Source organism: Nelumbo lutea, chromosome 2, assembly GCF_056320005.1.
Source record: "Nelumbo lutea isolate HS-2025 chromosome 2, American lotus-T2T, whole genome shotgun sequence".
NCBI lineage: Eukaryota > Viridiplantae > Streptophyta > Magnoliopsida > Proteales > Nelumbonaceae > Nelumbo > Nelumbo lutea.
Window position 1 is genome coordinate 3,997,190 of NC_142685.1, and position 26,443 is coordinate 4,023,632.

Below are 26,443 nucleotides of genomic sequence, written 5' to 3' on the forward strand. Positions count from 1 at the left end.
TATAAGCACTTAAAAGGAAGCTTTAAAATTGGGCTTAAAAAATAAGCACTTATTTTGGGCTTATTTTCCAAACACTAATAAATACTTGGTGGTGTGGTCCCGGCCCAAATAAGCACTCCCAAACATGGCCTAAGATACATAGGCACTTATTGTATAAGCATTTAAAAGAAAGCTAGAAATTTGGGTTTAAAAAATAAGCCCTTATTTTTAAATAAGCACTTATTTTGGGATTATTTCCCAAACACCAATAAGTGGTCAATGGTGTAGTCCCAACCTAAATAAGCACTCATTTTTAAGCACTCCCAAACATGGCCTTAAAACAAGTGCTTATTTTTTAAGCCCAAATTTTTGGCTTCTTTTTAAGTGCTTATACAATAATCACTTATTTAATTATTTTCTTCCAAAATTATCCCTAGTTGAATTTTAAAATACCACTTGTAAAACTATGCCTAGTTGAATTTTATAAAAGTATTTATGTGAAACTACTTTCATAAAAGTATTCATGTGAAACTACTTTCATAAAAGTATTTTTATAAAAATATTTTCATACAATTTGAAAGAAAATGAAGAACAAAATAGCCAAAAAATATTTTTTGAAGTGCTTAAGGGAGAAAAAGACTATTAAACTTAAAAGATGAAATAAGTGTTTATTTTTTTAAAGTAAACACTTGAAAAAGTTAAGTGCCAAATACAATTAAGTGCTTATTCAAATAAGCAGTTGTTTTTAAACACTTATTCAATAAGCACTCCCAAACATGGCCTAAGATACATAGACATGCTATTTTAGAGAAATACAATCTGCTACCTTTTCAACCTGGACTCTTTTCTTACTTTATTAATAAAAAAAATAATACCACAGAACGTGTGGGAGAGAATCGAGAGAAACTTGAGAGAAAAGGTGAGGAGTTGAAGGGTAAAAGGAGGTAGAAACACCATGTCCTTTAAGCTAAGAATACACCACATGTCAAACCCTAAGTGTCTTCCGTACATCTTCCCAAATGCTATAAGATTATAGTTATAGATAGGGAAAGTTCCCATAGGTATCTTGTACTTTAAGTCGAGTGCCAATTTAGTACCTGAACGTTAAAACTCGACAATCTAGTACTCAAACTTTTATTTTGTAACAATCTAGTACCCGACGTTAACCAACCGTTAAGTGATATGTAAAAAGACAAAAATGCACTTCAAGTTTCATCTAATTTTCTTTATCAATCATCTGGTAAAACCAGACCACAGTGCCACCTATTCATCGTCTCGTCTCTCCTCACTCTTTCCTCCTCTCCGCCCCTTTAATTTGTTAGTCTAAGAATGCTGCCATGGATTCCTTGCTTGGGTTGCACCATGAAGATGATAAGAAGAACGTCCCTAATTGTTGTTGCACAAGGTGTGGTTCTAGTTCTTGTTCAGTTACTCGATTCGAGCTCCCTAAAAATAAAAGAGAAATTCGTTGCGGCATATTCTGAGTATTTTGGTTGCAGATTCTAGCAAGCATGTTTTGATTGCCGAAGAGGTTCTACTACTGAATCATCTGATTTGGGTTCTTGAATCGAGAAGTGGGTTTGCAAAGGAGAAGGCTTGCATTACCCTCTAAGCTCGAAGTTTCTCCAAGGGGAATGCGAGAGCCATTGGTTCTAGAGGTGGGATTTCTTCTCTTCTAGAAATTTTTCTCGCCGGGACACCTGGTTCTCAGGCCTTCATTACCGGGGTGTTGAGAAATCTTGCTACATTGGCCGGAATCAAGCAAAATTTTATCGAAGAGACTGTAGTGCCGGTTCTTTTTCAAAGAGAATAACTGTTTGTTACTTTATTTACTCTGGAAAACCCTGTGGTTTCAGTTCGTTCGTGCTCTCTTGGGCGCCTTGATTCCATCTTACCTGTCGGGTTCCGTACGACAAAAATGGCTACCGCTGTCCCAACCGTCGGAGTTGTTAATAGGGCACTTATACAACTCAATCTTCGGTGTCCATACTACACCCACTTAGAAAAATCCCATATCAACAATAGCCTGTCTTGATTACCTACATTCCCCGGCTGAGCAGTAGCACTCGAATACCACAACTGGGGTTTTGGGCTAGGGTGGATATGAAAATGGTTCTTCACTCTTGGCTTGAATCTGGTGGCGTTGACGGAGCTTCTACTCGACGAGTTGTGGCTTTTGCAATTGTTGCTTAAGCTGGTGAAACTACAAGAAGAACTATGCTCCAAGGACTCTGATCTTGAACCTTAATGACTAAAATTCCGACTATCTTGATGGAATCCGGCCAACCCACTACCAGAGCTAACCGAGAGTCGTAAAGGTAGGATTTGGCCTTGAAAGAACACATCGTCGGCTCACACATTTCTGATTCTGTGAAAAGAGAGGCACCCATGAACCAAATTCGAAGTCCTCTTCGGCTTCAAGAGCTTTAATTTACTCATCTGAATTCTTCTCTCTCTTGAATTCCATAATCAATAGATGAGAGAGCGATAAGTCTGCTTCGTCCTGTTCTTCTTCTTCACGGGAATTGAAGGCCACCCATTTTACCTCGCTACCTCTATTCGCCATCTCTAGAGCTGGAATTCATTCAGCAGAAACACCTATAGTTTCTTGCGAATATGCATGTGGAAAAAGATGGGAAGTGATGAGGGCAAATTTGGCCCTCTGGTAAAATTGTGACACATGGCACCTCGTGACAACTAGGAAAATACCCAGCCAACAAACTTACGAAGTTGGTGACCCACCCGGGCACCAGTCTGGCTGGCCTGGCGCGACCTGCGCGCGGCCTGACGCGCGCCTGCGCGACCTGCGCACGGCGTGCGCGAAATGCGCGAACTGCGCGCGGCCTAGCGCGCGGCCTGCGCGACCTGGCCGACCTGGACCAGCCTAGCGCATGATCCGGCCAAGGCGCCAGCTTGACGACCTGATCTAGACACTGACCCGCCGACTGACACAGTCGCCAGCTTGACGACCTGATCTAGACACTGACCCGCCGACTGACACAGTCGCCAGCTTGACGACCTGATCTAGACACTGACCCGCCGACTGACATAGGTGCCGACCTGACGACATGGCCTAGACACTGACCCGCCGACTGATGCAGGCACCCCTCTGACAACCCGACCCAGGCGCCGACCTGGCCGCCTGACACAAGCGCCAGCCTGACGACCTTGAGGAGTTCACCACCATACCCCGGTTCTGACAGGATGCGACGAGTATTACCGTTTGGAGGCTTTTCACCCACCTAACCCGCGAGGACTTCGGTATATAAAGACCTCACCCCCCAAAGGGGAAGAGGAGGGAAAAGAGAGGGAAGTAACCCTGCTCTCTAGCTCTCTCATATTATCTTCAAAGCTCTCTACAATAAGAGTGCTAACTTAAGCTTCGGAGAGCCCCCACCGGGAAAGTACCCCCGGGACCTCTGATTCAGTTCTCGTAGGTCTTTCAGCTCCCGCCGCCTACGAAGAGGAAGAAAAGATGCAGTTCTCGGAGGTCTCTCAGCTCCCGCCACCTACAAGGAGGAGGAAAAGATGGAGTTCTCGGAGGTCCCTTAGCTCCCGCCACCTACAAAGAGGAGGAAAAGATGGAGTTCTCGCAGGTCTCTCAACTCCCGCCACCTACAAAGAGGAGGAAAAGATGAAGTTCTCGCAGGTCCCTCATCTCCCGCAGCCTACAATGGAAAGAAGACCACCTCATGCTGAGGGCAGTCGGATTGCGCCGCATCAGGGAGCTCCAACATTCTCTAAGGCATCGGCCGCCTAGTAGGGAGTTCGCCAGGCAGTTCATCCCCAAGCAGTTCGCCTAGTAGGGAATTCGCCAGGCAGTTCATCCCCAAGCAGTTCGCCTAGTAGGGAATTCGCCAGGCAGTTCGTCCCTAGGCAGTTCGCCACCAGGTAGTTTGCCCCCAGGCAGTTCGCCCCTAGGCAGTTCGCCACCAGGGAGTTCGCCACCAGGCATTTCGCCCCCAGGCAGTTCGCCACCAAGGCAATTCGCCCCCAGGCAGTTCGCCCCCAGGCAGTTCGCCACCAAGCAGTTTGCCACCAAGGCAGTTTGCCACCAAGCAGTTAGTCACCAAGAGTTCTCCCCCAGGGAGTTCGCCACCAAGTAGCTCATCACTAAGGCACGCCACCACTGGGTCAAATAACGAGGTACTTTGCCAAAAAATTTTACATCACAAAACATTGGTACGTGGCCGAAAATGGTTACATCAGGAAGAAAGATTGAAGAAACAAGGGAATTGAAATAGGTAAGTTTTGGGTTCGATCAGCCAAAGTTTTCATCGGGAAACTTCAAGGTGGTCGCGGAAGCCAATGAATCAAAGCAGACCAACAAAGACAAATGGAGGGCCCTTGCTTACGACATATTCGATGACCAGCACGACATCACAAGAGGAAAGGGTATGGTGGATTCTCTCCCTCTTGTTTTCTCGTTTTTCCCCCTCCCTCAATTGCTTAAAGAGCTGGCTCCGGCTCTATTTCGTTTTTTAAGAAAGAAGATGGTAGGTACTAAATTGTCACAAAATGAAAGTTCGGGTAATATATTGTCTCGTTTTAAAGTTTAGTTGGCACTCAACCTAAAGTACAGGGTACCTATGGGGAATTTTCCCTTATAGATATGGCCCTGATAAAGCATCCTCACACCCACCTCACAAGTCACAACTATGGGTTTCAATGGATCCGTTTTGTGTTGGACTTGGACCCGTTTAAATCAAAATCAATTTGGATGGATTGGACAGATATGACATACTGAATTGGGACAGTCCACACATAATGGTATGAAGTATTTATTTGATTGCACTGGGCCTGATTCATCGATAATGGATTTATATTGGATTGGGTGAGATTGGACCAATATTAATTTCATTGATAGAAATTAAGAATATAGGTGTCAATGGACCAGGTTTGCATTGGAGCAAATCTAAATTAAAATTGGACAGTGTAGACATTGAATTGGACCAGTCCAAATTGGCACAAAGTATTCACCAGATTGCATTGAACTTGTCCGTTTGTAATAGATTCATATTGGACCGAATTCGTTCCAATTGATATCCCTACTCAACAACATATCCTAGCAGCACATGGGTAACATCTCCAATACTTGATACTCCTACTCAACAACATATCCTAGCGGCACAATGGTAACATCTCCCATACTTGTATGTTGTTATTCATAGAGAAATGTTCCCAATACACGATGGGGTATGCTATGAGGTTGATGTGTGAAACACAATGGAGAGGGTCAAATCCTGGTTCCTTCCTTTCTTAATAGATTTACTATAATTCTTCCACAGGGCATACATATTATTCATCTGATCCGGAAGGGATCTATTACCAACAACGCTTCCTATACTGTCCCAAGGCCACTGCAGCTGTGGCAACATCTCCCTTGTCATTCATAGGAAAATGTCCCAAAGGGTAACAGTAATAACTTGTTGAGACCAAAGCGTTTGTTGAGAAAGCAGTTGTTCAGTGATACTATTTTTACACCAAACCTAACATATGAAGAAACTGAATGAACACTCTAAGGTCCACCCAACTGTGTTAAGTTTAGGTCAGATTGGTGGGCCTGGTATTGGGTTGGAGTTCACCTCCTAGGGTTGGGCCTTGGTTTGCCATAATCCCAGCGCAGTCCGTCCAAGTTGTACGCCTATATATGCTTTTTCTTGCATTTGGAAATGGCCACAGGAACTAAAATAACCTGCCAAAGTATATGAAAGAGTAATCCATAAAATCATGATGAATGATGATTAAGGAAAAAAAAAACTTGGCAAATCGACATTAGGGATAGAATAAGAAATTCTATGAAAGGAGGAGAATGATATAAGAGAGTAAATAACAGGAAAACAAAAGAAGCAAAGCCCGCTTAAAGATGAGAATAGTATCCATCTTCTGATTTCTTGCTTAATTGCTCATACTGATTTTTAATCCAGTTTAAACTTTGAATGCTCTTCTTGTTGTCAAAGACTTAAACTTTACATGTTTATTGTAAAAAGGTGAAAATTACATACAAACATGGACGTTTGGAAACACTCCTATTCATCTCGAACTTGTCAATTGTAGTATTTATGTTTTAAGGGAAGTCCCACCCCAATCCGGCTCAGTTTTGCATCCATTTATTTGTGGCTACGATTTGTATTTTTACCTAGTATATAAAATTTGCACATATTTTCTCATTTACACTTGCTGGCAGTACAAATTTTGCATTGGGTAAAATTTCCTGCTACCTCAATTCTCCCTCATATAACGTAGTCCCAAAATCTAGCCTGGGCCTGGGCTAGATTTTGGGAGATATAGCCATTGCCATCAATGCCAAGCCAAGCCAAGTTCAAATCAGCACCCTGCAAAACTGTCCCCCACAACGTGACACATTCCTGCCATGTATTAGAAACATAATGATGATACCAGAAATGCTGATGTCATTATTGGGAGATATTCCTAATATACGGTGAAGATATGCTGTAGAACATTGTGGGGGGCTGATTCGGTCTCAGCCAAGCCCGGCCCATGATCATTCCGGATCTCCAATGGTAATGTTAAATCCAAATAATTATAAAAAATGTCTTAACAGATTTCTTCATATTAGCTGAACGCAATAACTGTTTAATAGGATGTGGAACCAGTGGTATTGCACAACGCCAATTATAAAAATATATGGAGCCCACAACTCAGCTGCAGACCACACTTATAGTGTAGCAGACCACATAGATACCACCTGGTTTTAAGGTTATACAGCCAGTCAGCCACCCTGTTGTAACGGTGGGCGAAAAGGGCAGAAATGCGAAAACACCGTCTCCAATAAACGCATTATATATAATAATATATGTAGCTTTTTCTCTCCCCAACACAAACACCACTACCACACCAGAGCTCCATCCACGCAAATGATGGTGACATGAAAATGTAATTGGAGTTGAGTGCTTCTACACAGAACTCAACCACACACACAGTCAGATTCCACGTACGTAGGAACTACGAAATGAAGGGTCTTCTGGCGTTCCCAAGCTAGCACAACAATAATCATCAAATTTGAGTCTGAAACGGAAGCCATTGTTGTTAATTAATTGCTTACTATCATCCCTCGTAATTAGCTACTTGGTTTTGTTTCTCTCTCTCTCACACACACATACAATTTATAGGCACTAATTTGATCTGTAATTCGTTAGTCAAGCGGTGCTCTGACTTTGCTAAAGACTAAAGCTAATGAAAGTCGTATTAGATTATTAATTAATTAGGAATGGGAATGCATGGAAGGCATCGGGATCATCAGTTGAAGCCTAAACATTCGCAGGCAGGCGGCAGTTGCCGTCTACGTTTCAGTCGATCATTTGGTTTGGTAGAAAGATGAGGTCAAAACTCAAAATGCATGTGGGATATTTTCTTAATTAATTAGAAATGATCCATCTTTTTGAATTCGCAACAACAAGCAATTAATTAAAAAGGTGGTTTATAATTTGTACAGGAATACATCTTCTTTCTGTGTTGAGCGTTGAGTCTGTTGACCACACGAAATACTACGTAATATACCTTTCTGCCACCTCATGAGAACGGATATGGGCTGAACTTGAATGAACCCAGATTTCCTACTCACTTTTCTTACCCTCTCTCCCCATTTATTCGATTTATGGCTGGCATGGGATGTAATGATTGGTATCACACCACAGTCCGTTCACAAGTATCAAGTTCAGCGAATCCACTCGCAACAAGTTCGTATGTTGGCATAAGGGTGGCAGGATGAGTCAGGACGACTCGCCAACATCCTACGATATATCACACAGAGACAGAACAGAATACAGGATGACTCAGGATGACTCATGTCCAAAGTGCAGCCTTCATCCTGTTCGCCGCGAGGGGCGCGCACTACAGTTAAACTGCAACCTTTTTTATTTTTCAAACCTGGATGACTCATCTCCAAAGCGTAACCTTCATCCTGTTCCTGTTCGCCGCGCGCAAACTGTAAATTAACTAAACTTTTTTTCTTTTTGTTTGGTTTTTCAAACCCCAAGTTTATATCGATTCTATATATTTGGCAGTATATATATGTTTGGGTTTATCTAAAACATGAGTGACGAGTCGAGTTGGGTGACTCGGTGATGGAATGAACTTTAGCACTCTAATCCACGGATTAGATTTATTTGAAGGGTTTGAATTAAAATAATGAACAGACAAAAGATTTTTGGCTTTGAAGCGATATCTTACTCTTAGGGGGGAACCGTCTAGTTATTGTGCCAACGATGTTCTAACGTGTCAAACCGATGACGTTCCAAAAAACTAGACTGTAGACAGAATTGAGAAAGTAAATGAAGAACCATCTTATTATTTCAAATAAGCAGCGGAATCGACAATAAAGTAGACCAGATGGTACATGAATGCTGTTTGGGCTTGGTTGGACCATCCAAATCGAATGGTTCTGTTTTGTTGTCCATTTTCTGGTCTTTTAGGTTTAAAACTATCAGAGGTACGTACCCCTCTTTAATTTGCAAATCGAATCCATTTTTTGTTCTTTAAGTTGTTTTAAAAAGGATTATTTCATAATCCATTCTTTTGAATTAAGAAATTAAAGAAAGACAGTGGTTACAAGCAGATGTGACTTCATCAACGTTTTCACATTGATTATAACAAGTAGAAAAAGAATTTGCAGAGAAATGAACAGAAAAAAAAAATAAAACCAATAAAATGGACTAAACTCATAGAGGTTATAATAAAACAGAGTTAATAATCGATTTGTATATGAAGCATAAGTTCAAGTTGAGTCTCTTAAATATTGAATGGGCCGGGAGATAATAGGATTAATTTGGGCTTAGGGGACGACGGCCTTTCAAGGGTGATCATGGCACGAACCATTTCCTGTGTCTCTCCCAAAGTCAACTCGTACCTTACTGTAATAATTAAAAGAAATAAAGAAAGAAAGAATTTAAGGGTAGTAGTGGGAAGACAGTGTGTTAAAAGTCTAAGCTTGGACAAGCAGAGAATTATATTAAATATACAAAGAGGTAGCGTCAGTTCAACATCAGCAAGATAAATGACACAAAACTATATATGAGTTGCAGCAAACTTACATATCCTGAAAAGTTGAAACAGGAACCGCACTAGCTCGATAATGCATGTTGCATAGGCTCTGAGACGTCCCTCCCTTGTAATATTTCAGAAAAAAAAAAAGTATCAATTAATAATGCAGAGAAGACATTGTTTTGGACTACAATTCCTCTGGCGCTTGCATGATTCTTCGTTCGTAGTGGACTTCAGATGCATAAGGCCACTTGTTTTAGGTGTTTATGAATGGCAAACTAATTAAAAGAGAGGTTAGACAAAACTAGCTAGTGGAGTCCCTAGATTTGGATATATGAAGAAAGATGCTGTGTTGGAAATGGTTTTTGGTGCATGAACAGACTCGTATATAAACAGGATCCATGCTTCTGTTTGACTTGCACAGAAGCTTTCGCTAGCTACCAAGCTATCTAAGACAGAATTTCTGGTGTTTTTGTGTTGTCACATATATACATTTCCCATACAAACTAGCTACAGAGCCTATTCCTACAGTAGTGTGTCTACCGTCTAGGTGTTGGGGTTGGTCAAGATGAAAGACCAAGTGTCAAGCCAGTCACTTTTCTGTCGCCTATTCAACAAGGCAAAGCCTTTCTTGGCGGTGATCTTCCTGCAGCTCGGCCTTGCAGGTATGGCTATCATTGCTAAGATTGCTTTGGACCAGGGGCTCAGCCACTACACATTTGTTGTCTATCGTAATGCTGTTGCTACTTGTGTCATTGCTCCTTTTGCTATCACCTTGGAGAGGTCCGTTGCTTTCTCTCTCTCTCTCTCTCTCTCTCTCTCTCTGTGCTGTGCATTTCTAGCTATATAAGTACATATAATAAATGTCCACTTAACTAATCGGTTTCTCGGTTTACAAATTTTAACAGGAAAGTGAGGCCCAAGATGACATACTCAGTCTTCGCCAAGATAGCATTGCTAGGCTTAATGGAGTAACTATCTGAAGCTCGATCGTCATTGATGAAAGATATATAGAGCTGCTAGTATTATCTATCTAACCACAAACTTTTTTATTTTGTCTTGTCTCTACAGGCCGGTGATCGACCAAAACCTGTATTACGCGGGAATGAGTTACACAACAGCAACATTCACAGCTGCCATGTGCAATATTCTTCCTGCGTTAACCTTCTTGTTGGCTTTCGTTCTGAGGTATCTCTCTTTGCTTCATTAGTTGCCAGCATCCTTAATTAATTTCCACCCAACGCTACTAGATTAAATATTTATTCTCTCCATTAATCAATCGTTTCATGACATGCACATTTCAACCGATGAGATTAAACCCAGCTGCTGCTTCTTTGGATTATTTCACAGGCTTGAGAAGGTGAACATTAAGAACGTGCGTAGCCAAGCAAAGGTGGTGGGAACTCTAGTAACGGTTGGGGGAGCCATGCTCATGACACTAATCAAAGGCCCCACGATGGACCTGCCTTGGACAAAAGGAACAGTTAATAATGCAAACCAAACAGGACATCCAGTCCAACAAGATCCGATTAAGGGTGCTCTTATGATCGCAACCGGTTGCTTCTGCTGGTCTTGTTTCATAATTTTACAGGTATTAATTAATTAAAGTGCGATCTTTCACATCATCATTGATCACTTGATAATAATTCATTGTTCCTCTGTATTTTTCTTTTGTTAAGTACGCCATGCAAATATGTTTGTTACAGGCAATCACACTCAAGGCATACCCAGCCGGACTCTCTCTCACTGCGTTGCTGTGCTTCATGGGAACAATAGAGGGTGCTGTTGTGGCGCTTGCCATGCAATGGGGAAACACTTCTTCCTGGGCCATTCATTGGGATGCCAAATTCCTCGCTGCTGTCTATGGTGTAAGTGATGAATTCAAAGGAACCCATCACAAAACTGTTACCTGTTCAGCTTGATTTTGATTAGTGATCAAGATTTCAGCAGTTCAATCTCAACAATGAATATTAATGATTCGATTTCCTTTGTTGTTTATGGGTTAATTTGACTTAATATATAGTTAATTGTATTGAACCCATGACTTTATGTGTGTCATAGAAAAAAAAAAAGTTTAACTATATGATTGACATTTCAGCTTTCTTTAATTTATATGCTCACGCAAGAATCTGGATTGGATGCAGGGAATAATGTGTTCTGGAGTTGCCTATTACGTTCAAGGAGTGATAATGAAGGAAAGAGGTCCGGTGTTTGTCACCGCTTTCAGTCCCCTTTGCATGATTATCGTTGCCATATTGGGTTCCTTCATCTTAGCAGAAGAGATGTATCTAGGAAGGTATATATACATATCTTATTAATTATCCCTCTACTCTCCATAATCAAGGAGGAAATTAAATAAATAAAATTCATTCATAGCTAGCTTGCCTAAATTAAAACATTAATTTTTATGATGCATGTGCATGGTTACAGTGTAATTGGAGCAACCGTCATAGTGGTTGGCCTTTACCTTGTTGTGTGGGGTAAGAGCAAGGATCACATCCCCTCCTCCCCGTCTACCAACCAACAGATTGCACCAGTTGAACTAAAAGCAAGTTCCATCGACACTGGGAAAGGCAACCCCGATGATGATGAGTTTGTGGGAATCGATGCTGCAGCTGCGCAAGTATAGGAGAAGGGGTGTGTTGATTTGATTTGCTGCGGCATTGATATGATTTGCACCAATTTAATCGTGGCATCTCTTCTCTGAAGAGTTAGAGAAGGGGTTTGTTTTTTCTCTTTCTTCTACTCACCAAGTTTCATGTTATCCGTATAGAGTATCGTCTTCGTTATTTGTTTTCCCAAAATTCTCTGCGAGAGAATGCAAAAGCTTGGCCTCCTTTTTTGCTATTAATGTAGCGGATCTTGTAAGTTGTAACCGTACCAGTACAGTTCTAACTAATAAAGTTGGTGTTAAGCATGGCTAATTAAAGATCTAATCAGAATTGAATAGCACTATACCGGCACTTTTTTTTTTTTTTTTATTTTTGCTGAAATCGCATCTTTCAGCATATCGATTTGATGTCTTGATGAACTGGATCTACTTTTACTTACGGGTGTTGAGAGTGGAAAATACTGAAGTTGTTGTGCTCATGAATTTTAAAACTGACTCGATGACCGAACCGGTCAGGGTCCCTTACCGGGTCGAATGGTCCGGTTTGTTCTGATACAAAAATAAAATATTTTAAAAAAATTTAAAAAATTTAAAAAACGGTCAAAACAGTTAACCGGCCAATTTAACGATTTGCTGATCAAAATCAACGATTTTAGGAAAAAAACGGTTTTAGGGAAAAACAGAACTGGTGAGGTGACCGGTTCCCGGTTTTTCTGGTCCGATTTTAAAAACCATTGTTGTGCTACATCAGCTTATTAAGTATTAAAGCGAGCGATTTCTGTTGAAAAGGAAAAAAAAAAACACTCTATGCCAACCTATCTAAGTGATTTCGGCACAAATTTGAAATTGAGGAACGATTTTTATTCTACACGATTGACAGGAGTTTTTATTATTCTACACGGTAGCCTGTTGGCATTTTACTGAGGGTTAAATGATTAAATCGATTGTAAAGAGGGACTAGCCTTAAAAAGGTGCTCCGAGGGCCTACACGTGGTGTGGTGTGCTGTGCCGTGTGCCTTATCCTACTCTTATGTTAGAAAGAAACGTCACATTGTTCATGTGTAAGTATTAAGTAAATTATAGTGAGGTGGAGAGTTGGTAAAGTGTTCATGAACAATTGGACCCAATTTATAGTTGGTCTTGCCATTTCATTAATGCAGCCACCATCGGAATTCGGAATCAGATCAGGTGGATTGTGGAGGGTTCTTGTATGATCACAGCCCGCCAGGTATGGATGGAGTAACAGTCATACAGATGAGATGGGGTAAATTTTAGGAGCATCAACGAGTTTGATTTGAATTTGGATTCAAATCGTACCAGATTGATCATTGGATTGGTAACGAATGAAGAATATCATAGCAATTTCAAAAGAAAACGCACTTTAGGCAAATTCATTCATCAGAAATCTGAAAATTACAAGCTTCAAATGACACAATTTCCTCTAAGAAAAGGAACAGCATTCCTCCGAAAAGAGGTGGTGGAGATACTCAACGCAGTTTCGCCAATAAATGAGCCACCTGATTTATTTTTCTTGAGATGTGGTTGAGTTGGTATGATGAGAACAATAGGAGAGACCTGCAATCCGCCATTAGACTTGTTAATTGCCAGGGAGAGGATTCCACTTTATCCAATAGGTACTTACCAACATTAGCTGCATCTCCTTCAAGGGCAACATTTTCAAGCTTCTGCTTCCTCTGGATTCATCTCAGATGAAGGGATGGTTTTGGAAAGCTACCAGCCAAGTCCAACTGCCTCGAACCTAGCAATTCCCGCACTGCCGTCTATATTTGTTTTTTAAAACAACCCTAGACCCACAAGGGAATCGAACTGATCTCAGGTCAAATAGTATGAATTCATGGTTAAGATCTGGATTCGACCTCTGAACTTCAATGCAGTGTGAATCTCTTGCAACTTAGTATTGGCTGTCCAAATGAATTACTGAGTCGCGGTGCTTCCACATATGTTCAGTGATTCGCCAAATAAATAAGCTTTTGAGTTTTGCCTACTGGTACTGGGTGATGCGGAGCTGCTGTGGCAGGTGCTGACGCTATTAATGCCGAAAGCCCTTGCACACTTAGGGCCGTGGGTAGAAGTAGAGACTAGAACCAGCATGATCACGTATTCATGCTTGAAGGGATCAAATTCTCAATGAAGCCTGGAGGCTGGGGGCTGAGGTAGGTTGGTTGGTTGGAAATTTGGAATACTTGCAATGCAAGCATGCAAAATGGTTGGAACCGCTAACTAAACGTTTCTTTGTATATTCTTTTGAGTAATTTAAGGGAGCAAGAAGCATAAACAGTAAAACAGCGTCGTGACATCCATTCAACCATTCAGGTCTCTTGTATTTTCAACTCCTACGTACCCAACTTTCAACTACTTCATTCTGAAAGAGAAAGCAAGGGGTAAATTACAAGAGAAACTAAACCAGAGCATCCACGGAAGAGAAGCCAACAACTCATTCTATATGACCACTATAAACTATGCAAAACATACACATTCAGTGCCTTGGAAGAGAGACCAGACATCTCCCTCTGTAGCTACAAGTGCAGCACAAACGCTCTTTTTAATTACATTGATAGTTGAAGCTGAAGCACGAGGACAATCCATGTCTCAGCAAAACTCTATACGCATTAAAGTGTGAGAAACATCACAATATCCCAAACCATTTCAATTTCCACACTGATTCGATAATACTGCCGGAACAAATGTTTCCTTCTATTCACAAAATTTAAGGATTATCCTACCTTATACTTTTGCATGACGCACACCTAAAAGACTTCACTTTGAGATTGCTGTGCTTCATCCTTTCCAAAGATTCGTTGAAGCTCACGCGTTGCTGCTTCAAATGATGCTGAAAAGCAAGGCAAATGGGCATGTGACTATGTGAGAACAAGTAAGAAAGCCATCTTTCTTAAAACAAGTGACCATATAAAATTTCTTTTAAACCAACAATGTAATCAAATAGGAGTTTCCATCACCTTTCCAGATACGGAAAGACTTCTGATTGATTGGGGAACCCGTCACAGTTTGAATTGCATCAAACAATAAGTTCTGTGGCGTACTCCTTAGCTCTTGGACTATCCCATAAATAGTCTTCCCATTATCAAAAAATATGTGATTATTTGGGTGTTTCGTTTTGCAACCAGCATGGCGCTCAAATTCATATGCATTCAGCACCTGAATGATCATTAAATCTGTAAATAATTGGCTGATAAGTTTGTTCAAGAGGAACGGTAAAAACTGCTGTTGTAATCCTTTGAAATGGAAGCTACAATTACTGGCTTTTACCTTGGAGAAATTACATGATTGACAGCTGCACAAATATCCCGAACCTTTTATAACTCCACGAAGCTCCTTCTGACAGGAAGTTAAACAAACAAGTTATTAAACACAAACTAACATTAAGTTAAAAGTACACAAGAGTCGCATTTTACCTCCCGTGACCAGGAAATATACTTCACATGAACTCCATCAAGCATACCCGTTGATAGCAAGCTTTTGACATTTGAAGGGAAGTTATTTGGAGCAACCTTCTTTGACATTTTTATCTCCATCTTATTCTTAGTAACAGTTTCAGTTACCCCAGATGTATTTTGAGCATTATTTACAAATACATTTACACTTGTATCAACTAATTCTTTTTCATTGACGGTCTCTGTCTCTGATGTTTGAACGGAAGATTGACTCATTAGCAAGTCATAGCTGCTGCTTATAAGCCTGCCTGAGGGGTTTGTGTCAGTTTCTTCATGAAAGCCAGTGAAAGATATAGTAGTGGAATCACCCTTGTTATAAGGATGACCCATTGAGATTATATTGTTATCCCCCTTGTTGAAGATGTGACCCATTGTTATTGTACCGTCATCTGCTTTGTTGTAGATGTGACCCATTTTCATAGTATTTTCATCCCCCTTGTAGGCATGAGTCATTGACATAGTATTCTGATCCTCCTTATTGTAGGCGTGGCCCATCGATATGGTATTATCATCACCTTTATTATATGCATGACTCATTGATATGGTATTCTCATCCCCTTTATTGTAGGTATGATCAATTGATATTGTATTCTCATCCCTCTTATCATAGGTGTGACCCATTGATATGGGATTGTCATCCCTCTTATCATAGGTGTGACCCATTGATATGGGATTGTCATCCCTCTTATCATAGGTGTGGCCAATTGATATAGCATTGCCATCCCTCTTGTCATATGCATGACCCATTGAAATGGTATGGTCATCCCTCTTATCATAGGCATCACCTATTGACATGATATTGTTGTCTCCCCCATTGTATGCATGTCCCATTGACACAGATATGCCATTGTCAGAGTCCTTGACCTGATTAATTTTGACCTTTCTGATACCACCATAGCTGAGGCACGATGCAGGATCTTCCATTGTATGAGAAATAGACAAGCCAACAGAAGGATCATGTCCAAATTGGTCCTCAAAAACCTTTCTTCCCATATTGAGGTGCCCTGTATTGACAGAAAGTATGTTCCTAGCACCAAAGTTGATAGCCCTTGCTGGCTCAGATCCAAATAACCGGTCACCAAACTGGCTCGGCACTGATTGGAAACTTAAAGTGTTATCCCATGGAGAAACATTTATGTTTGAAATTCCCGAAATTGACTTACTGTTAGAAGCATCTATTGCTTGCTTCTTGTTGGGAAACAGTTCCGGTTCCGTAGGATCTACAAACCAAGGGTGAGCACGCTTTGGTTCAATTCTGGAAGAATTATCGTAAGTCATCTCACCATCATTTAAACACCCAGGACCTTTTGCCATCCAAAAGCCCTTGCTCTGGAAAAACTGCTATAAACAATTAGTTAATAAAGGACCCACAAAAGACAAGTCACTTGATTACGGAACATAGCTAGTTTAAAAGAATACTGATAAGTCAATTATGTGGTCCAGTATCAAAATCCATCCTTAATCACTCCACCGACAATCCTGTTCATCCAAATGGATGAAGTGTCGCATGGACTCTCCTAAATGGATGAAGTGACAATATCATACATCTGTTAGAATTCAACAATCCAATAGACTCTTAAAGGATACTTCTATGTGATATTTTTCTTTTTCTCCTTGTTCATTGGTCATAAATGAACAGCAATGTCATTTTTCCTATAAAATGTTATTAAGTAGCAAAGCTAATCTTTAGACCTTTTCCTACAGGGTTATAACAATAAAATTCAAGTAAATATGATGAACTAACTTAATAGTTTGTACTTATCTATACATGTTCACAAGTTCTTGTTTATTCTTCTTAAAGGATCATATTCCTTGGCATCAGAATTTGGTTCCTGCATCTGTGTCCAGATTTGAAATAAAATTAACAATCCATATACTCATTTGAGAGTGTGCGGGATGGGCCATCCTGGCATCCAAAACCAGGAAGTCTATGTTTTCATATTCTCTCTTTTCAAACCAACAAGGAAACACATAGGATTTGCATTGACTCTGCTTTTAGAAACCACTCCACTATGTAGTTCAAACTAGAAACTCTAAAACACTAAAACCCTCATTGAGGAGGGTACTGGCAACACCTGGAGGCTGCAAGGTAAACCCTTTGCATTTGTTCCATTATGCAACAAAAAGTACCATTGAGAATTATAGTGCTCAAAGAGCAGATAACGAAGTTACCCTTCAAAGCAATCAATTCTTCAAGATCCATCCAGCCCTGCAAAAGCTTGATGAAGTGTAGGAGTATGTAGTTATGGATATTTATGATGCATAAGGCATTGCTCAGAAACACTATCTCTAGGACAGAGACTAACAGTTTGTATTTCATATAGATCAATGTAAATACTGTGACACTTCAAAATGCGAAGATTACTTGTATCAGATGCATAGACTTCAACATTTAATCATTCTGATCAAGCACCATGAAACATCTTACCATTTATCTTTTCATACTTCCAAAAGATGGCATGAACATACAGCACTACCTTCAGATAGAAAGTTTGGAGGCATAGATCACATTCATTATGTCCCACTATAATTCTATCAGTATAGAATAAGATCAGGAGGTATCCCACTATTAATACAGTCAAACTCATTCTAACACTCTGTACCCATCTCTTGGCATTCATATCTCTATGTATGGTGGCTCTGGCAGTGAATCCTCTTCTTGCTTGGCTCTTCAAAACTATATCTACTTCTGGCTTGGGAACTATTGCACATCACCGATTCCTTTTACACAATAGCTAAAGACTCTTCAGAACCCAGTGGCAGGACTAATACCCAATCTATAGGTTATTTGTAGGATCACACTCAAACAACTTAATAGAGAGCTTTATCCTAGCTTCTCCTAGACCATTATTTTATTTTATTTTAATTTTTGAGTCAGCAACAACTATCAGAAAGATGTTATTGACCAGGGTGAGATAGAAAACGCCAACACTTAACTATGTGGCTCAAGATATGGAGACAAAAGCATCATGAATGCTGACCACACAGCAAAAATAAATATAATGATACAATCACTATTTAGGTCCACTCATACAGCCTTCTACAATATGACAAAAATCCTTCTTCTTTCTTGTCCAAAAAGAAATGGAAACATGGAAAAGGGAAAACGAAGATACAGAACAAAAAAATGGAAAAAAGTAATGCTCCTTATTTCCTTTCCTGGTGCATCCATCTTTCTTCGAAAACTTATTTGTTGTAAATAGTTGACATTGTTATGCATGTAAAACCATATCTTCCAAAATGTGGCCAAAATCCCCTCATTTCATAAAAGAGTGCAGACGCCTAATGCAGTCTCAATGGCCTTAACTAATTTCCTTGTTATGTACGATACCTCATAGCAGTCATTGATAAGGACATATTTGAGGTATAGAAAGCCACGCTCCCATAACATGATCAAATTTCTTGCTTATGCAAAATGCAAGCTCTTAAGTGAATCTCATAACCCTAGATAACAATGAATTTCCATGTTGCGCAAGATTCCTCAATACCAAGACAAATTTCCAAAGAAAAAAGCTCCCTTGTGAAGACTATTCTGATTAATTCCTTCTTTTCAATGGGTTGAAGAATCTAGTAACTATAAAAGCCATTAAGAGGTATTGACAACAGCAATGTTTCCAATAAAGGAGCTCAGCAAATGGAAGAGGTCCATACATAATCCTAACATTTAACTCCATTTTGCTTCTATACCAACATGTTGTCCACATCATGCAATCCAAAGAAACTCAAACCTCTACTCTGTAGTCACCTGGACAGGCGCTTTTTTTCATACAAGTCATGGCATTCACTTCATGCCTAGATGAGGTAATTGACAACTATGGCAACTTACCTTTTTAGATATGTATGGGACAATTAATCATTAAACAATTGAAGAGAAAGGAGAAAGTTATTGCCATGAAAGATAAGGATTAGGGGATACATAATAAAGTATCTTAATTAGAAAGCAAAAATAATTTATAATGAGAAAGATACATAACCAAAAATCATCACCACCACCATAAAAATTTATGGACAAACAATGGACGACAAAATAAATAAAATAAAATAAAATCCAGTCCCCTTATCCCAAATATTGGAAGTCATCCCCTGTGGAATGTGCTTGGTAGTTATTTCCCCTTAAATTCATGAATGAACGCTCTCAATGAAAGAATGCCAACCAAATCCACAGATTAGGGCACTGAGTTAAAGACTACTTTTGGAAGTAAAAACAGGCAAAGCCAATAATCCAATCCAACTGAGCATTGCTAATCATGCATGATGTCAAACATCACATTCCTCATCAGCTGCTCAAAGAATCCATCAGGGCAATATGGTAAGAACTATCCCCACCAAAGTCTCTGGGAAATCAATAGTAGCTTCAGTCACCTCCAATGGAACTAACAATATGGTATTCAACAAGAAGAAATTGTCCAGATATATGCTTGTATATTTGCAAGCTAAACCCAAACTCCAAAGATGCTGACAACTTCAAGAGATAATACCATAAGAAGTCTAGAAGATCTAGGAACTGCTGAAGCGATTGCCCCTTCATGACACATTTTCTAAACCCCATGGATTGTATCTGCATTTTGTACTCATGATCTTGTAATAGCAAAGGAGAATTACTAAATAAAATATATAATAAGACACTTGAGAAGGAAACAAAATGTCCATCAGATTTAGAATTCATATTAAGCTCTACAGTTGTGAGAAGAAAATTTTTGGGCCACATGCATGGTGCATTCCACATGGACATGATAACATCAAAAGAACCATCTGAACCTTAATATTGAGTACAAAAAACTCCCTTGATCTAGAATTTCATACAGACACCATAACTACAACACAACATTTTCAAGAAAGAAAGCTTTAATTGTGTTATACCATTTTCACTATTTTGCTTCAAAGCGTGATTGGAACTCCAAACGGCACGATCAAATCAAGTTATGAACCCGGAGCTTTCCTTCGCCAGTCTACGACAAGGATAAGCAGATAAGTAAACACAAGCCCTCGGGCCAACACAGTCGCACTCCAGGACGACCGATGGAAACTCGAAAAATGAATTCGTTTAAGCTGTGAAGCTTTGTTGTAGTATGGGTTGCGCTTCGATAGTGTAAGTGCGGCCTGATAACCGCTACAGCCTCTACTAGAAGTCACTTGGACATCAGGATCGGAGCTTATTCTCGTCGAGATCACTGTTGAGCTTAGAGAATTGATCGAACTAGTGCCCGATCTTCCTTACCATCTACCCCGTCACCTGCAAAAGCTAATCCATGCATGTAAATTCACCATTCCATTTTCAACTCGAACCAACTCGTTTTACTTCATAGCAGTAAGTTTTGAAGGGTTTATCGAATCATAGATGTCAAACGGCAGAGAAATTTTTAAGGATTGATTTATTTTATTTTTATTTTTTTGGAATAAAGTGGCAAGAGTAGTGATGCCCTAACCCTAAACGTGGAGAAACGGTGATAGAGAAGAAAGAGAGTTTGTCGACCAACTGTACCTTCGATACAGGGCGGGTAATTTGAATAAATAGATAGTCTCCGGTTAGAGATTGAAGAACTTTTCCCTTCGCTCTTCACCGGCGAATTTGAACCGGAGCAAGTAAGTATCGTTGGATGCGAAATTGGAATGTGGGTTTTATTTGGGAGGAAAAGATGTAAGATGGCACTCTCCACGACTACAATTAAGAGTTTCTAATCCAGACCGTACACGTATGCAAGACATTGATTCATCCGGACCATCCATTAGTCGTAAACGTACTGAATGGTGCACAGCGTCATAGCCCAATTATCATGCAGCGGATGGTGCAGGAAGGCAAGACTTCAGACCAATCTGCTCTATTTGGAAACTGGGAAGTTGAGGTTATGACTTACGACAGGGCTTAGGAACTGTTGGATGGGAATATGTGATAAGGTCTATTATTTATATGCGTTACTGAAATTCGAGTAGCGAGTAGGGAGTAGCGACTAGCGACACATGGGAGAATCAGAAAACATCAGGACCTTTTTTTTAGTTTTTATTCACCAAGACCAAAGAAATCCTCGGTTTATTGTCGGTTTCGGATGTACATTGACAAAAATGTCCGTGAGGATTTTCGTATTACTCACGTACCAACTAGTAACTACCTTCTTGGACAAATGATCAGAAGCTTCATTAGCTTCCCAATCATATGATGGTCTACGGTTCTGCTTGTAAATACTGGGTCCACGTGACGTGAGTTCTATCGAGCATGAGTCCCCCACTCGTTGGGCCCACCTATTGGGCTGATGCGGCACTTGATGAGCGGTCAGTCTCATCAGATTCAGAATCTGGAGTCTAATGTTAATGTGGATCGGATTGGATTCGGTAAGGGCATATCCTATTCGATCCGTTAAGAAAATCCGACTGATCCAAATTCAATAAGGATCCATCGGATTTTTAAAAACATGATTTGAATTCAAATTCAATTAGAATTATATTTATATATGTAATATAAAATATAATAATATAAAAATAATATATAGAATATGCATATATAATATGTAAATAATATAATATATAATATTTTATAATTAATGGATTGGATCGGGTCACAGTAAATTGAATCAATCAATATTCAAATTCGATCCATTAAATTAACAGATCAACTTTTTCAATCCAATCCAATTTTATTAGAATCAGAAGGGATATCTGAATCCGCCTCTTAAGGAATTGGTATCCGATTCGGATCGTATGTGATCCGATTTATTTGCAGCCATAAATGTGGATAATCAGAAAAAAAAAAACACTCTACAAAGCCACTGAAGTGTGTAGATAACGTCAAATACTGGCAGCAGGCCTAGACAGTTTGGTCATAGTTGTTGGGTCACTTTCAACTTTCACTCAACGAACTTGTCATCTCCTGGCAAATTGAGAATGACTATATTTGGGCCATGGCCCACATTGTGTCTAGCCGAAATAGTAAAATTTTGTCCTCGAGGCTCAATTTGGAAAGAGTGTATATACCGGTGTGTACAGTAGAAGATGTTTTTCAAAAATTGTATTTACGTTGTATAAAACCTCAGCTGTAATGGATTAATAGCCTGAATTTTTTATTTTGGCAGGCAACTGGGCTACACAACAGGGGTAGCTCCTCCAAACCCTTAAACCCCTCAACCCCCCGTTAATGGTAGGGAGTTCATATTAACTCCCCACTCAATACGCCCCACATATTTATTTCTAATGTTTTCAATTCGTCGTTGATTTAGTTGATCAAATTGTTTGAATTGTCATTTGGCCATGATATCGGGTTTAGTTCAGTCAAGACCTGTTAGATAGTCAAAAATCATTCAATCCAACCAGTTTGACCTTGTGATCGGGTAATAGGTTGTACACTTTGATGCATGCAAAACTTTCGAAAGTCATAACTTTGCACTTTGATGTCCACAAAAGTGATTTTTTACTTTTTGATTTTAGATAATTTTTCAAGATCTACATTATAGAAAATAATATATATAATAAAAATATTATAATTTTTTATTTTTTAAATATCAAATAAAAAAAAAAAATATATATATATATATATTTTATAAAACATTCTTTTTTGAAATTGAGCTCGAGCTTATGAGTTTTTACTCGAGCTAAGCTCGAGCTCAATGTTCTAGCTTGAATTGAGCTCGATCTTGAGCCTTGTACAACATTGGTGAGCTGAGCTCAAACCTTGTACTATTTGGCTTGGCTTAGCTCGAATCCACCAGTACCTACAATTAGGGGTGTCAATGGACTGGTTTTGGGTTGGATCCCATCCAAATAAAAATCAATTTAGATGGATTGGACAGGCCAACAAGTCATATTTGATGAGGGCAGATTTGGCCCTCCAGTGAAATTGTGACACGTGGCACCTCGTGACAACTAGGAAAACACCCAACCAACAAACTTACAAAGTTGGTGACCCACCCGAGCACGTCTGGCCGGCCTGGCGCGACCTGCGCGGGCACGCGGCCTGCGCATGGCCTGCGCGACCTGGCCGACCTGGACCAGCCTAGCGCATGATCCGGCCAAGTCGCCCATAAGGCGCCCACCGACAAACCTAGCCTAACACTGACCTGCCAACTGACACAAGCGCCAACCTGACGACCTGGTCTAGACACGGACCCGCCGACTTACACAGGCGCCAACCTGATGACCTGGCCCAGACACCGACCCGCCGACTGACGCAGGCGCCCCCTGACAACCCAGCCCAGGCGCCGACCTGGCCGCCTGACACAAGCGCCAGCCTGACGACCTCGAGGAATTCACCACCGTACCCCGGTTCTAACAGGATGCGACGAGTCTCACCGTTTTGAGGCTTTTCACCCACCTAACCCGCGAGGACTCCCGTATATAAAGACCTCACCCCCCAAGGGAAAGGGAATGAAAAAAGGGAAGTAACCCCTGCTCTCTAGCTCTCATATTATCTTCAAAGCTCTCTATAATAAGAGTGCTAACTTAAGCGTCGGAAAGCCCCCACCGGGAAAATACCCCCGGGACCTCTGATTTAGTTCTCACAGGTCCTTCAGCTCCCGCTGCCTACAAAGAGGAGGAAAAGATGGAGTTCTCGGAGGTCCCTCAGCTCCCACCACCTACAAAGAGGAGGAAAAGATGGAGTTCCCGCAGGTCCCTCAGCTCCCGCCACCTACAAAGAAGAGGAAAAGATGAAGTTCTCGCAAGTCCCTCAGCTCCCACAGCCTATAAAGGAAAGAAAACCACCTCATGCTGAGGGCAGTCGGATTGCGCCGCACCAGGGAGCTCCAGCATTCTCTAAGTCACCGGCCGCCTAGTAGGCAGTTCGCCACCGAGCAGTTTGCCAGTAGGCAGTTCGCCACCAGGCAGCTCGCCACCGGGCAGTTCTCCACCAGGCAGTTCGCCACCAAGCAGTTCGCCACCAGGGAGCTCGCCATCAGGAAGTTCGCCACCAGGGAGCTCTTCACCAGGCAGTTCGCCACCAGACAGTTCACCGTCGGGCAGTTCGCCGCCAGGTAGTTTGCCCCCAGGCAGTTCTCCACCGAGCAGTTCGCCAGTAGGCAGTTCACCACCAAGTAGCTCATCACTAAGGCACGCCACCACCGGGTCAAATAACGAGGTACTTAGCCAAAAAAATTTACATCACAAAACATTGGTACGTGGTCGAAAACGGTTACATCAATGTTGAATTGGACTAGTCCAAACTTAGTGTTATAAAGTATTTATTGGACTGGATTGGACCTAGCCCATCCATAACATACTTATATTGGATTGGGTTGGATTGAACCAATATCTGATCCATTGGTATAAGATAAGAATATAGGTGTCAATGGACCAGGTTTAGATTAGAATTAATCTAATTAAACTAAAAACAAATTTGAATAGATTGGATGGTCCAGACATCAAATTGGACCAGTCCAAAATAGTCTAATATTCATTGGATCGGATTGGACCTGGTCTAATTGTAATGGAATCACATTGGACCGGAAAGGATTGGACCAAATCCAATCCAATTTCCCTAGCTATACTAGACATTACCAGCTAGCATGCAGGCACCTTCATCAGGGTGATTTTGAATTTTAGCCAAGACTTGCCCAGTCCATGTGCAAGTCATAATTCTTTAACCTTTGTGAGATGAAAGCCAAAGGCTTTATACCCCGGTTCAAGATCCACCTAGAAGCAGTCAATCACTTTTTTTTTTTTTTTTTTTCTTTTAGGCTGCATTTGGTAGAGGTGTAAAATGGAACCGGGGTAAACTTTATACCCCGGTTCGATTTTGAAGGGTGTAAAATTATATTTTACCGTTGAATTACATCGATAATTGATATAATAAATACATGATGTATTTATTACATCTTTCTCTTCTTCTTCTTTTCTTCTCTGCCGTCGCTCGCGCTCTCTCTCTCTTCTCCTTCTCTTCTCTTCCTCCCTTTTTTTCTCTTTCCGTCACCACCGCTGGGAAACATGTAACCAGTTGCAGCGGCATATTTGAACCCACCTACGTTTTCCATGGGAACCGGCTCCATGGAAACCATCACTGGCTCAGCAAAAACAGTTCAATGAGAACAGAGGTAGAAGCTTCATCACCGGCTCCAGCAACCACCACTCTAGACATATGGACGCGTAGCTCGGCCCCGCCAATTGGAGAAGAGGCTCTCATCCAGTCAAGCACTCCCAGCTCGGCGTTGTTCACGTGGGCAGGTGTAACCTCGTAGCCCACACGTACCCAACCAGGAACAGCAGTTTAAACAAGTTCGAAGCCACCGAAGCAATGGCGACGTCGGCTACCCCTATTTGGAGGTGATACACCAAGATACAAGGAAGATCGCCCCGGCCAATGACGCTAAGGTGAGTGGGTGGGTTAATCCTTGCGCCCGGAGATAAATGCAGACTAGATGCAGGAAGGATCTGGTGAGGAGGTTCGGAAGAGACAATAGAAGATAGCTCTGAGTGAGATTTGTGATTTTAGGATTCTGGTGTAAACAAAGAAGCAACTTGGACATGCTGAGCCAGAGAGGAGATATGGGAATTGAGGAGAAGAGTAGAAAAATTACAGAGCGATGAAGGGTAAGGGCCAGAATCTTGGGACACTGAGCTCCAAATGCTTGCGCACATAGAGTTCCATGCCCAGTGATTGACCGAAAAGGACAGAGTAATCGGTGATGTTGGCGAAGGCTATGGCAAGGGAGCTAGCAGTAAGTTGTATATCACCGAGGTGGCCCAGGAAGAGCATGGAGAGGATAGAGCGTGAGTAGAGGAGAACAGAATGAGACTTGTTCAGTGTAGAGACAATGTCTCCATTGACGCATACCAGATATACTCATACGCCAATGATTTTACACCGTTTTTCCAAACGCACAAGAGTATAAAACATGCATTTGGCCGCTTTAGTTTTTACCCTGATACATTTGAGCGTTTAATGAAGTTTTGTATTTACACCGCTTTTTTTCAAATGAAGACTGTGTGAAGGATAATAATAGAGGAGTGACTCAAGAAGTACATGTCACAATTCACAAATTAAAGAATATATTCCCCTAATCACGTCCCATGGATATATGTTCTATAAGCCACACAAAATATGCTATCGTCCAACCATCCCCAATGAACATAATAAAACATACATGTTACAGCACTAGCTCCCATTGCTAGCCTGTTCATGCAGCATTGAAGAGTCAGGGAGTGCTATGACACTAGTCGCAGCAACAGATATGCCATCCTCCGCTACTAGATGCCTACTTTTTTCTAATCATAGTAGTACTATTTATATTGGGTAGTTGCCTGGGCCATCTCTTTGTTACATGGAGAATTTTGTGGAATATAAACAAAAATCAAGTTTACAGAAACCAAATGAACATATGGTAAAAGATAGACAAATAACTGGCATTACTGTCACAACGAAAGTTTTAAAGCATTACATGCAAATAAATCCATCTTT

At 40.8% G+C, this 26,443-nt stretch overlaps 2 protein-coding genes and 1 long non-coding RNA gene across 9 annotated transcripts; 1 reads left to right on the forward strand and 2 right to left on the reverse strand.

The window, feature by feature from the left end:
- Positions 1–9,550: 9,550 nt before the first annotated feature.
- UMAMIT14 (nodulin MtN21 /EamA-like transporter family protein) lies at positions 9,551–11,616 on the forward strand. Its single transcript, XM_088973781.1, has 7 exons — positions 9,551–9,765; positions 9,891–9,953; positions 10,054–10,170; positions 10,333–10,573; positions 10,689–10,850; positions 11,127–11,278; positions 11,413–11,616. Exons 1-7 carry the CDS (start codon positions 9,551–9,553, stop codon positions 11,609–11,611), a joined length of 1,149 nt encoding a protein of 382 aa, XP_088829907.1. The 3' UTR covers positions 11,612–11,616.
- Positions 11,617–12,955: 1,339 nt separating this feature from the next.
- LOC148868158 (uncharacterized) lies at positions 12,956–13,948 on the reverse strand. The gene is made up of 2 exons (XR_016107809.1): positions 13,236–13,948; positions 12,956–13,168 (listed from the first exon to the last, which is right to left on the reverse strand). It is a non-coding gene; the product is annotated as an uncharacterized LOC148868158 (long non-coding RNA).
- Positions 13,949–14,031: 83 nt separating this feature from the next.
- Positions 14,032–20,928, reverse strand: LOC148868159 (uncharacterized). Of its 7 annotated transcripts, none has more exons than XM_088972418.1 (7): positions 20,549–20,928; positions 19,927–20,299; positions 16,230–16,404; positions 15,028–16,160; positions 14,882–14,950; positions 14,572–14,770; positions 14,032–14,444 (listed from the first exon to the last, which is right to left on the reverse strand). In XM_088972418.1, the coding sequence occupies exons 2-7, from the start codon at positions 19,927–19,929 to the stop codon at positions 14,362–14,364; spliced, it is 1,662 nt and encodes a 553-aa protein (XP_088828544.1). In that variant the 5' UTR covers positions 19,930–20,299; positions 20,549–20,928; the 3' UTR covers positions 14,032–14,361. The 7 variants fall into 7 exon arrangements, with proteins under 7 accessions (XP_088828544.1, XP_088828545.1, XP_088828542.1 ...); XM_088972419.1 differs by having other exon boundaries at positions 14,882–14,947; positions 16,230–16,407; XM_088972416.1 differs by having other exon boundaries at positions 14,882–14,947; positions 15,028–16,404.
- Positions 20,929–26,443: the final 5,515 nt, after the last annotated feature.

What these genes read in the sequence shown, in the direction of transcription:
- UMAMIT14 (XM_088973781.1), top strand. Translation starts at nt 9,551, where the DNA reads ATGAAAGACCAAGTGTCAAGCCAGTCACTTTTCTGTCGCCTATTCAAC. An exon ending in TTTGCTATCACCTTGGAGAG is followed by an intron (nt 9,766 to 9,890) that starts GTCCGTTGCTTT and finishes AAATTTTAACAG; the next exon opens with GAAAGTGAGGCCCAAGATGA. An exon ending in TCCTCGCTGCTGTCTATGGT is followed by an intron (nt 10,851 to 11,126) that starts GTAAGTGATGAA and finishes GATTGGATGCAG; the next exon opens with GGAATAATGTGTTCTGGAGT.
- LOC148868159 (XM_088972413.1), bottom strand. An exon ending in ATATTTCCTGGTCACGGGAG is followed by an intron (nt 14,951 to 15,027) that starts GTAAAATGCGAC and finishes ACTTCCTGTCAG; the next exon opens with AAGGAGCTTCGTGGAGTTAT. An exon ending in GTCTTTCCGTATCTGGAAAG is followed by an intron (nt 14,445 to 14,571) that starts GTGATGGAAACT and finishes CTTGCTTTTCAG; the next exon opens with CATCATTTGAAGCAGCAACG.